The sequence below is a fragment of the Sturnira hondurensis genome, unplaced genomic scaffold, assembly GCF_014824575.4.
Source record: "Sturnira hondurensis isolate 20B ecotype Veracruz unplaced genomic scaffold, ASM1482457v3 Scaffold0018493, whole genome shotgun sequence".
Taxonomy (NCBI): domain Eukaryota; kingdom Metazoa; phylum Chordata; class Mammalia; order Chiroptera; family Phyllostomidae; genus Sturnira; species Sturnira hondurensis.
This window is the reverse complement of record NW_028091124.1, coordinates 2,123,919-2,136,280: the sequence shown is the minus strand read 5'-3', so window position 1 is coordinate 2,136,280 and position 12,362 is coordinate 2,123,919. Positions and strand designations below refer to the sequence as shown.

The 12,362-nt window shown below is 59.8% G+C and overlaps 1 protein-coding gene across 4 annotated transcripts in view; it reads right to left on the bottom strand.

Annotated features, from left to right (window-relative positions):
• Nucleotides 1-360: 360 nt before the first annotated feature.
• The window catches only part of COL6A3 (collagen type VI alpha 3 chain), a 70,446-nt gene continuing 58,444 nt past the window's right edge, over nucleotides 361-12,362 (bottom strand). For 2 of the 4 annotated variants that reach the window (XM_037069176.1, XM_037069177.1), the window contains 5 exons: nucleotides 10,817-11,172; nucleotides 9,165-9,428; nucleotides 7,787-7,885; nucleotides 1,862-2,026; nucleotides 362-1,082 (listed from right to left, as the gene is read on the bottom strand). In XM_037069176.1, the coding sequence (XP_036925071.1) occupies nucleotides 1,042-1,082; nucleotides 1,862-2,026; nucleotides 7,787-7,885; nucleotides 9,165-9,428; nucleotides 10,817-11,172 (925 nt within the window). In that variant the 3' untranslated portion in view covers nucleotides 362-1,041. Of the gene's footprint in view, nucleotides 1,083-1,861; nucleotides 2,027-7,786; nucleotides 7,886-9,164; nucleotides 9,429-10,816; nucleotides 11,173-12,362 lie in introns of all 4 variants that reach the window. The other 2 variants (XM_037069175.1, XM_037069179.1) reach the window with 2 other exon arrangements.

The window sequence follows — 12,362 nt, the reverse complement described above, 5'->3', positions numbered from 1 at the left end:
GCTGGGGGAAGCAAACTGAACCCCAGAAACAACCCTTTACAGAGGCAGAGAGGTAGGCTGGAGGCACTGGGGTGCAACCGGATGTTAGAGGACGGGGTGAAGGGCAGCCAGGTTCTTAAGACCAGAAAGACCGCTGGGGTCCTCAGCCGGGACCCCGGTCCAGGTGGCCGTGGCACAGTGGACCCTCCTCCCAGAGCTCTCAGCCCCTCCGTTGGAGACAGGAGGCCGGTGCTGAGGGCCAACCCCAGCTCCAGGGTCCTCCTGACCACAAGACGCCAATAACACCAAACCCAAGACACTTTCCATATACTTTATTAAAAAGTTTCTTTGTATAAATTTCCTAAAATTTTTAAAATTAAAATTAGGTTCCCCCCACCCCCCACACAAAAAAAACCCCACACATTAGAGGGATGCCAAAAATATGCTCTCATGACTTTCTGTCTACTCATTAATCAAAGTGTTGGTCCCGCGGCGGCGCGCAGGGATTGAGATTCCGCCTCCTTCCGACGAGGTCGTGGGTCAGGGGCTTTAGGACAAGAGCCTTCCCTCGACATCTGACCCAGGATATTGGGAGCAAAGCGGAAAAGCTGGGGCGCGCGTTTATTCGCCATGGCGGGGCCTCCATCTGAGGTCGTGCTTAACTGAGAGGGAAGGAGAGGGAAGAGCCAGCAGACAGTGTAGCCGTCGGGGGGAGGGGGCTCCCTTCTAGACCCCACGCTTGCCCGGAACAGGCAGGGCGTGGAACCCTGGAGGGAGGGCAAGGTGGCGGAAAGGTTGGCGGAAACGCCGGCGGTGCGTAACCGCCACATGGTGTCCGTCCGCAGCACAGGACCTGACTGCTGGAGACGGAGGGCGTGGGGGCCACCAACCCCGTTAGCACCAAATGGATAGTCGTGCGGCTGGCGGCCCCTCCCAAGTTCGAGTGTAAATCAAAGCATGGTGTGGCACAGTGCCAGGGAGCCTGCACCCAGAGCTTCTTCGAAGGCGTCTTGGAGACAGCTGACTCCTTCTTCGAGAGGTGTGTGTCCCTGGCCAGTGACCCTAGGTCCCGATGGCAGCGGCAACGCCGGGTTTGACGAGCACTGAGCATCGGACGAGGGGCGGGCAGAGAGGGCAGAGAAGGGGAAGGCATGTTACTAACCGAAAAGGGTGCCATGCTTCTCACGAAATGACCCCGTGGCCTCCCGATGTCCCCGGCCACCTCTCACTTTCCAGCCCAGAACCTTCGCCAGTTCCCCAGTGCTTCTTGGCCTTGGGGACCAGGGGAGGGGGCGCACCCCTGCACTCTGAGCCTGTCTCCCTGCACCCCGGCCGGGTCCTCATGCAGACTGAGCTCTCCAGTCCTGCAGGGGCCCGGGCCCCACAGGGGCGGGGGCTGTTGGGGAGCTGGCCCGTTTTCCACCGGGTTGCCCAGGGTAACAGAGATACTGAGCGGACCCGTATCAACATGCGTCACTGAGAGGGAGCAAAATTATTTACATCACTGAGGGCGAATCTACGGGGTTAGTTAGCGTTGGTGTTATTTAAATTGCTCCTCTTTCCCCAAGGATCCTGTGTGTTAACAACATCGTGTGAATAACAGGAATTTACGTAACTCAATAGTGAGGCGGCCTCCACCCCGTGTTTCTCTGTCGGCAGAAGTTCAAGGGTTTAAGCACGTTTTTAAGAAACGATACTCGTTCAGGAAATTCCTTTCAGGGGCTTTGTTTGAACGTCTTCCTCACCTGAAGGTACAATCTGTTTTTTTGGTTCGTATCTACCGTAACTTTTGTACTTCAAGTACCTTAAAAAGGTGGGTTATTGACCTGGGTTGCTTTTACCTTACTGACAAAGGCCCCAGCACAAAAGCACCCTCACTCACCCGGCCCGCAGACCCTCTCGCAGTCCGCCTGTGAGTGGAACCTGTTCTCGTTCCCGCCGCAGCCGCCGTACCAGAAGCGGGCACAGCTCCCGGTCTCCGCGTCGTAGTACCACTTCAGCACGAACTTCCTGCACGTGCCTTCCTCCCTGCGCAGCTTGCATATGTCTGCGAGGGCGAGACGGGCAGCCCGTTAGAGCCCACCGTCCCCTGCGCCGGCCCGGGCAGCTGGGGGGCCAGTCACGGGCTGGCGGGGCGAAGGAGAAGATGAGGACCCCGCACCCCCCGCCCCCGTGGCCGCTCAGGGCTCCGGGAGCAGCAGCGCGACCAGACGGCGAGAGACGGGGTGAAGTGACCCCCAACCCCAGCCCTGGTTTGCCACGGGAAACTGAACATAAAGTGAACGGCATCTCCCTTTCCAGGCCCGGGCCACCAGCTCTCTGGTCCCTTCACTGCTAAGTCCCTGGAGAAGACGCCGAATTTTAGAGCTTTGGAGTGTTCTCCTCGTTGGCCAAACAGCAGCTGATGCCATCAGAATACAGCCCAGAAATAAGGCTGAACATCTCACTACGAGTGACCAGATTGGCGATAAAAGTTGAAATGGAAAAAGTCCTTTATGAGCGTGCAGGCATACGTGTGAAAATGCAGGTGTGTGCATGTGTGTCCCTGTGCCGGTGTGCGCATGTCTGTGTGTCTCTGTATATGGGGTGTGTGCGGGTGTACGTGCGCCTGTGTAGGTGTGTGTCTCTGTGTGTGGGTGTGCGTGGGTGTCTCCGTGTGTGGGTACACACGTGTGTGTGCGTGGGTACAGGTATGAAGCCAGTGCCTTCATGACCCCCAAGTTAACATCACTGACATGGCGTGAAATCCACAGCACTGAAAACGGGATACGGGGCAGAGGCTCTGAGACAGAGCTGCACTCTTCCCCCATAAGAAGTGTCTACGCAAACACACACTCCGGAGGCAGCCCCCCTGCAGACGGAGAGGGGCGTGTGCACAATGCCCCGGAGGGAGCTGACCGCACCCCCCCAGGAACACTCCGGTTTGAAGAGCTTCTGGGGAACTTCAGATGGTACTGGGAGAGAGCAGCCTTCACGTCCACCGCTGAGTTTGGAAAACGCAAACCTTCTGACACAACCCGCCCATTTATGTGCGTGGCTGTCCACACTGCCCCCACCATGCAGCGCTGACACCCAGGAGCCTCGGTCCTCAGCTAGTGGGGTGCCCCAGCAGCAGTGGGGGGTCAGCAGGTGCAGTTCTGACAGAGACGAGCAGGGAGAGGAGAGTCTGGACCCCCAGGGTGCACAGCCAGTGCGTGGGGGCACCTAACACACCAGGCCCCTCGGTACACAGGACGGAGGCCCAGACGGGTCTTGAAACCTTCCCTGGCGGGGGGGGGGGGGCAGCTGCCACCCCAACAGAGGCAGAAAAAAACGATGACAATTCACGAAAACAATGTCTTTCTCTCAAACGTGCTGACAACTACAGGGAAAGCCTGGAACGTCACAGAGGGGACCGGGCAAGGCAAGGTGACTCAGCCACCCAAACGCACCCCTGGTTTGCCCGTGGGCTCCCCGTGAACACGAGGCCCCAGCCAAAGGGCTGCCTCGGCCCCTCCCCTCCTTTGTCCCCGCAAACAGCCGTGTCTGTCCGATTCATTTGTCGGGCGCACTCGGTCCGGGCCATCGGTGTTTAGCTGTTGCCCCCACTCCCTGAAGTGCCTTCTGCAATGGGAACGGTCCCCGCCTGGAGGAAGCCTGCGCCGTGACGCCCAGCGCCAAACTGGCGTTCCTGCAGGCGACATCCTTTGTTTCAGCGAGAGCAGCTGCGAGCACCCCGTCCGGTTTACCCAGGGGACGTAAGGACGTCACTACTGTGGACACACGGATATTCAGGAAACCAAGAGCAATCTATCAGTGAGGGCCCTACCCTCTTCCAAGACAAGAAGCTGGGACTCTCCATTTTAAAGCAAGAGAATGGTGGGGTGCTCCATGTTCTTCAGAAGCCTCGTAATTATGACCTCTGAGACACAGTGTGGACCGGCCTCGCCCCAGCCACGTCTACCAACTCCAGCACAGCCGTTTGAGAGACAGGAAATGAAGGAAAGCGCCTTGCTGTCCAGAGAAGCACGACGGGCAGCCTTCACTGAGCCCGTCCCCAGCACAGTCTGTGCACACGACGGCCATCCTGCTTCCCTGCTTCCCTCCCACCAGAGGTGCCCCCGTGGGCACAGCCCTGGAGGGAGACCTCGGCCCTCGCTCTGACCTGCACAGCACGTCCAGCTGCATGTCCACCCATTCCCTCCGCCTTACACTGAGAACCCTGCGGGAGCCCCAAAGACCATGCGGGGGAGGGGGGCCGTGGATAACCTTGCGAGGCAAAGCAAGTTTCATTTTAAAGGAAACACCTGCGGGGCAGCCTGAGTTGGATCACCCTCTGGCGAAAGGGCAAGGGGTGGGTCGCTGGGCTTTGGCGAGCATCCACCCTTGTGCAGACGTGGGGGCAAGAGTAACAGCCTGGGAAATTGGCCCAGGAGCCCCCATCCAGGCTCCAAAGCTGAGGAGCAACCTGGGACGCCCCAGAACAACCACTACGGGGTGGGGGACACCCGGGAAACTGGTCCGCTTCGGTAAGAAAGACGCGTGTGCGTGTGCACATGCACCCGCATGTCCGGTTCTCAGAACAAACCCGAAGGGTCGTGAATACTGCTCCCCAGCAGACACCCGCACCGCGGCCACGGGAGCTGTCGTCCCTTGCACTTTCCTGGTGTCCTGAGCTCTGCACAGTGAGGAGCTGTCAGTCCATCATTGGAAAAAGATGTTCCTCTTTAAAACAAAACACACACTGAATTGGAAAATTACGCCATTTCTGTGGTCTGAGATTTCTCACAGCCTCTGAAAGCAACCTTCTAGAGGCTCCGGCGTGGTCACCTTCCAGGGCAGCAAGGTACCGGTTTGCCGCTGCCTCCTCGAGCACCGTGTCGCGGGAGCAGCGTAAGGGTTTCCACCGCAACGGCAAATGTGTGTGAAGACCCGCCCTCCCCAGAGGCTCTGTGTGCTCACACACGAGAAGGCTGGGCGGCCTTCGGACCCACGCGGTGGGGTGGGGGCGGGGCGTCCAGCCTCAGAAGCCGGGACGATTGTGTGAATAAGAAAACTTCCCTGCGTGGACAGTGGCAGCCCCCACGGGCTCGAACGACACAGTCACTGCGGGTTGGAAGTCACTCGGTCCGTGGACAAGTTGTGCCCTTTTCCATCTTCAGAAATACGGGTGCCCTCCTGAAGTCGTACCCCTGGGGAAATGTCTAAGACCCTTCATTACCAAAGGAGGGGAGGAGGCTGGGAGGGAGAGGCAAGACGAGCTTTCATTTCCTAATTCTGTTTACCCGTTTTGAATTCTAAATGTTGTAAATACCTCACTGATTTCAACCAAAAAGCTCCCCAAAATGGCAGAAGCGCGCCCCTGCTCCGGCAGACACCCGGGAGCAAATGCGCAGTAAGCTCTCCTGTGGGCAGAGCGCCGGTTGGTGACTGAGTGGGTCCAGGCGCTGGGCCCTGAGCTTCGGCTAGACACGGACCCAGGTCTTCATGCTGACCTGCGTCACTAGGCGGGGCACGCACCCCCGTGAGGCAGTGACCGGACACTCGAGTCCTGGGTCTGAGGGCCACGCACCCACCAGAAGGAAGGGCAGGATTTCCGTGCACCCAGACCAACGCCCCGGAGAAAGACGCACGAGCCCTGAGCTCAAAAACTCTTTGCTCCCTGTCACATGCAGAGAGGAGACTGAAGGGACAAAGGTCTGGACTGAAAACGCCTCCCTCCTTCTGAATCTGTGACTTGTGCTTAAAAGAAAAAAAAGACCAGCCCTGCCAGATTCTTGTTTAAAGACTGTGCTGTTTATATTAACTAAACGCTGTTTACATGTCCGCGCCACTGCGGACCACACACAGGAGCCGAAGACATCCCGGCCCTGCCGCGCTGCCCACTGGCAGCTGTGTCCGCTCACTGGGGCCCTGACTTCGCTGGAAATGCCACACCCCTTGTGCTCTTTGGGGGCAATGCTCCCAGGGAGTGGGAGACAGCAGACGGGGGTTCGGTGACCTTAAAGTTGGCGTTTCGTCTGTCCTGACCCACGTCTTTGGGGAGTTCCTGTGGATTCTTTGTGGCCTCTCTCCACTCAAGCACGTGGTTGGGACCCCGAATGGGGGTGACTCCGAAGGGACCCCGAGTGGGGCGGGAGCTCCAGGACCCAGTGCAGGGGACCAGGCTCCTGCAGGACCCAGAAAACAGCTTCTGAGCAGAAGCGACAGGGGCTGAGGCTTCGGGCACCTTCTCTGCCCTCTGCCCTCACCCCACACTCCCACGAAGGGTTGTGTAAGGGAAGGGACTGGACAGAACCCGCCATGAACTCCCGACTCAGGCCGCTAAACTGGCATCGGCAGGCCACAGTTTCTTGTTTCTGTCAATCTTCCGGTCAGTGAGGCCGGAGGAGTCTGAGAAACCCGGGCGGTGTCCCAAACGGACCGGTTCCTAAACGTGTTTCGGAGGCAAGCTGTTTGGAACGGTTTTCAGCCCTGTACTATGACGCATCTGTGTCGTAACCGCTTCCCAGCTACTGCCCTGGCTCGGCCGCCTTCTCCCCTGCAGGGACTGAGGCCGCTCGTCAGCACCGGTGGTGGCTGCGGTGAGAGGCGATGCAGAGACGCAGACCTGAATATAGATCTGGATACGCCCCACAGAGGCAGAGGCGTGTGCGCGTGGACGGGGGAAGCCCGCTGATGGAATGTTCTAGTGATGGAGAAGAGCCCCACAGAGACAGCTCAGAGTCGAGGGGCCCCTCCTCCCACATGCGGAACCAGACACCGTCCAAGATTCCCTCAACACAGACGACACAGGGTGCGGACACGACGGAACCGGGGCGGCGGCGAAGCCAAGTGACATCTCAGAGACCCACAGTGCAGAGAGCGAAGAAAAGCAAAAGGCTCACCGATAACTCGGAAAACAAGGTGCGGCAGAGGCTGACACCGCCCCTAGGCGGGGAAGGCTCAGCCAAGTGGCATCCGGCACCCACGGGGGCCACTCGGGCAGCAGCAGGCACCCTCCATCCCGGCCACGTGCAGAAAGAAACACGGAGGAAAGCCACAGCGCCCCTGCCAGCGGCCAACACCCCCAGAACCAGTGAACTGTCCCCGCACTCAGGGGACACCTTTTCCTCGGGGACCATAAAACAGTGATGTATCTTAGCACCCGCGGAATTCGGACTTTGGGTATCAGGGCACACGTCGTCTGCAGAACACGCTTAAGCAAAGCACATGGACTATTGCAGACACTAGCTCCTCGTGGGCCAGTAGCCCCAGCTCACACACACCCCGCTGGGCGGGAGGTTACAGTAGTCACTGCAGAAACACGTCCCACTGGTCCCTGGTCAAAGATGAGCCACGCTCGCCTGGCTCAGGCCCACAGAGTGGTGTGACAGACCAAGTCTAGGGTGTGCTCAGAGAACCGGGATCAGAACACGCCTGCCATGGGGCACCTCCGAACCCATGCCTCCTCTGGGTCCTCGTCTGGGCTGTCTCATGTCCTCCGGAGCGGTTTTCTGTTGGACTGGACCTCTGCGTGAATGACGCCCCGGGCTTTGCAGCATCGAGGGCCACACCCACCCACACCGGTCCCAGTGGGAGGAAAAGTGGCAGGCGAGAGAGGGTTCCTGGCTACCACGCCCAGGAAGGGGGACCCGCAGGTGCAGCCCAGAAGACGCAGGAGGCGGTGCCCAGCCACACACAGCGGCTGGACCTTCCCCCATAGAGGCCCGCCTGGCCGGAGGGGCAGGGCCTCAGCCGACGGCCCACGGTCTGGACTGCGAAGACTCGGAGTGTCGGGGGGGGGCGGAGGAGTGGTGCCCCTGGTCCCGACGTCCTCACAACTCACCTCCGTCACTGCTGGCCAGCGGTTCCGTGCTCACCATGAGGTTCACGGTCGCACTGGCGGCCGTCTTTGCGGGCTGCGGAGGTGCAGGCTGAGTTCTCTCTACAAAAGGAAAACACAGGCAGCTGGTAGGTAACTCAGAGCCAGAAGGGCTGGGAACCTGCAGGACCAGGCGAGCTCGCCTCTCTGGGTCAAATCTTGGATATGGGGGGCGGCACTGGAGCAGAGACCCCAGAGGCTGCCACGCGCAGTCCTGACACCTGCTCCCTGCTCAGCCAACCCGTCTCAACAGGCAAGCGGGGCCAACCGCCATGCTCTGAACGGACCTTCTGGTTTTCCCACGGGGGCTGTCCTGCTTCTGGCCACAAAGCCAGACCCCTGGGGCTGAGGGTGCTTCATCTGCATGGACTGCGTGGGGACAGGCAGGAACTTCCTTTCCTCGGGCCGGTTCCTGGATCTGAACAGCACTGGGCCACAGAGCCAAGAATCTAAGCCTCCCCCTCCACATCCGGGAAAGGGGTGTCAAGAAGAATGGGGGTGCCCAGAGGAACTTGGAAAGGGGGTGGGGCATGTGAGTCACTGAGCCAGGCTGGGGGGCATGCGGGGCCAGGCCTCAGCGCCAGGCCCCAGCGTCAGGCCCCAGCGCCAAGCCTCAGCGCCTCAGAGAAGCCAAGAGGAGGGCAGAGGGCAGAGCCTGAGTGTGGGGAACTGGGGAGGGAAATTCTGAGGTGCTTTCTGCACGGCCATGCGTGCCCCGTGGCCCAGGGTGATGAGACCTCGTGGGCACCTCAGTTACTCCCCAAGGAGCCAGTGACTTTCTGCTGTGCTTTCTGTTCACTGAAGGGGTGGGGGAGGGGGGCAAGCTCCTGAAACTCGGGCGGAGGAGGGGCTCCGAGCCCCAGCCAGTGCCCAGGGGCAGCACCCAGGTCAAATGGAGCTGGCTTCCTCCACCAAGTGGCCCAAGACCCCCAAAGCAGGGCAATAATTCACAAGGACCCCATCCCATCTTCCATTTTATTCCTTTGTAAACTCAGGTATGAATGAAACACCCAGGAGTTTGGACAGATTTGGTGAATGAGAATCGTTCTCTCCAGCCCTGGCCAAGTGGCTCTATTGGTTGGAGCGTCGACCTGTAAACCAAAAGGTCACAGGTTCGATTCCCGGCCAGGGCATGTGCCTGGGTTGTGGGTTCAGTTATTTTCCTCTCTCACATCGCTGTTGCTCTCCCTCCCTCCCTTCCACTCTCTCTAAAATCAATAAGCATGTCCTTGGGTGAGAATTAAAAATAATAATGATGATGATAATGATGAATTGTTCTATGTCCTATCAATATTCCACGTAGAAGTCAGGACTGACTTTTCTTAAATGGGCGAGTACTCACTTGTATTGAAACTTCCTCGGTAGACAGCCCGGACCTGAGTCCTCAGGTAGCAGACCACAGTCACGTAGTACGTCTGCCCAGCACGCAGGCCCCCGACAACGCGGTCCGTGGCCGAGAGGTTCTGCTTCAGAACCAGGGACTGGTCGTCGGCCGAGGTGACGGTGAGGTCATAGAAATAAGAGCTGGGCGGCTCTGGCCTCTCCCAGTGGAGCTTGGCACTGCTCTCAGTGACCTCGGACACCTGCACCTCGCGGGGGGCCTTGACTGGGACGGAGATCAAAGCACAGTGCGGGTTACCAACAAAACCCCACATGACGGAGACACGCAGGCGAGAGGGGGACGCCGAGAGGCATGTGTGACAGATAACGAATAATCGGGGGGAGGCAGGGAACCGATTTCCTGCTCAAGTTCCCGGGAAATGCCAGCCTAACCTACGGACGTGGACGGAGTGTGAACTGAGTCACAGTGGCAAGGCCCGAGACTCATCCCCAAGGCTCACAGCTGCCCCGTCCCCTATGGAAAATCCCCCTCACTGAGCAGACACTTATGGAGGAAAACACGCAGGCTGGTGCGCCGGTCGCCCTGTGACTCGGAACAGGGCTGTCAGACTCCCGTTCGCCGGGAGCCATGTCAGCCTCGCAGCTGTCTTCAAAGGGCCGAATGTAATGTTAGGACTGTATCCTTGGAAGTGCTCCTTAACCAGGGGCAAGGAGCTCGGCACTGCCGCTGGGTAGAAACAAGGCGCTGGGCCGGATAAAACTAGGTGAGGGCCGGATTAGGCCTGCGGCCTTGTGTTTGCCACCCGTGACTTAAAATATATTACGTCATGAAACTTTAGGGCATCACACGAAGTTCTTTTAAGGGAATCTCCACCTTCACCGTCCAGGACAGCTGGCGACACTCTGCAGTGGCTCCTAGCACCTCCGTTGAGGAAAATCTACAGTAAGGCACCCGGGGTCTCACTGAGATCTAACTCTGTCTGGAGCCTGTCTTCCCCACGGACAGGCCAGCACGCAGACCAGCGCGTGGGGACTAGACGCCGGGCACCGCCACCGGAGCGGACAGCGTGGGGCCTCTTTTCCCTGCGTGTCCAGCAGGACAAAGGCTGCGTGTGGTGCGAAGCTCTAGGCGGATCGGACCACCTGCTGTCACACTCTGAGGGAGGCTGGTCTGGCTGCATGAGCCGGGCACAGCCCTCGGCCTGGGAGGCGACGGCAACGAGCTTCTTCTTCCCCTCTCCCCACCTCCAGGGGGACTGACCCCTGCTTCTACTTAGGTCCCTTTCTCTCAAGACACTCGGTCTCCAGCAGAGAAGGGCCATACCGCCTACGGGCATCCCAGAGCAAATGAGGAGGGTGTGGAGCCCCGCGGGGAGCCAGGGAGGAGGCGGCCCTTTCGCCTGCCCTTCTCTCAGGGCTCGTGGGTCTCACTCGGGGAAGAGGAAGGTCGCTTCCTTCCCCGCACAGGAAAAGCAAGAGGCTTTGACAAGTCCCCGCTCTGGACAGCGCCTTTCAGATGTCCAAACCGTCCGGGGGCTTAACCCCAGGTCAGTGCCTGTCGCTGCTGCTTTGGAGACGGGCTTGGAGGGACACACCCCGGCCACAGTGAGCAAGGACGTCACGAGGCAGCAGCCCCACCCGCCGCTTTCTTACCCACGGGCTTCGCAGTGCCCGGCTTGGTGGAGGCCGGTCTGGCTGCTGGGGACTTGGGGGCCTCGGGCTTGGTGGCGGCTGGTTTGGCAGCGGAGGGCGGTCTTGCGGCTGCTGGCTTCACTGCTGCCACTGGCTTCGCAGCCACAGCGGGTCTGACTGTGGCCACCTTTGCGACCTCGGGCTTGGCGGCAGCAGGTCTCCCAGGCCCGGGTCTGGAGGCGGCCGGCTTAGAGGCCGGCAGGTGCACCACAGCCACAGGTTTGGGGGTGCTGGGCGCCTGTTCCGGGGTGGCCGCTGGCTTGGTGGTGACCACCGGTTTGGACACAGGACTCGAAGTAACGTTATTCGGAGCATGTCTGTTAAAACAAATAAAGTACTGCTTCACTCCTCTGTATTTTTGCCTGCCGTCTCCAATGGGCAAACACAGAGCCCGACGCGCTCACGGAATCTGCTGTCTTAGCAAAACACACGCGGCAGCTTCTCTGCGCCGCACACAGCACGGCCCCGCAGGACGCACGCACAGCGGTGGCGTCGCTAGAAATGAGGCTGACATCACTCTGTCAGCACCTCAGACGTCCGCTCCCAATTCACAGAACAGAAGCAGAGAGAGCACAGAGACATAAATGCTAAACTAACCGGGGTGACAGTTCTCGTCTGGACCACAATGCCCGGTGAATAACCACTCTCACCATGAGCAGGGGCCCAGGCAACACAGTGCCGCGTTGGGCTGCGAAGGCGTGACATCGGCCCGCACCTTCCCTCCGTGGCTCCCTGCGTGCTTTGGTCTGTGTTCAATCTTTTTCGTGTGGCTTTGTTTTAGGGTTCTTCCCTACAGTCTCTATGCGGTGGCACAGACCGGCCCTCGCTCAGTCCTTGCCCTCGCACGTACGTTCACCACTCTGGGGCTGCATCCGGCCCCGCGTTGCACACACAGTGCACGCTCAAGTCACTGTGCTCAGACTCAAGTATGAGCTCTGCTCCTCCTGCCTTCCTAGACCCCGCGGCACCAGCTCTGGGGAATGTTCTAGAGGGATTCCAAAGAGCACTCAAGACAAGGGAAGAGAAGCTGGGGACAGACATCCACCGGGCCAGCGTCCCAGCGCCAGAAAAGGACCGCCGGAAAAGGACCGCCGGAAAAGGGAACAAAGACCAGCACTGAAGGACTTCAGTGGGGATGGAGAAAAGGGGTGCGGGCGGAAGAGAGGGGCACCTCCCCTGGCCCTGGAGGGGCACCAGGAGTTTGCAGGACGCTCACTGCTCGGGGATAATTCACACCCACACTTCGTCGGGGCCGCGGCCAGGCCCCACCTCCCCCAGGCACTGCGCCCAGTGCACGGCCTGTGCTCAGTTCCTGCCGCCACGCCCCCTCACCTGGCCTCACTGCTCTCCTGTCTGCCCCACAGGTGCAGCTGGGCACCGGGTCACTGAGCAGGTGCCAGGCAGCCAGCACCGCTGCGGGCGCTGCAGCACCGCCCTCTCACGAGTGCCCCTCACACGGCAGGCGGGTGGCCTCACGTTCTTCCACCATCAGCTGTGTGACCCCAGC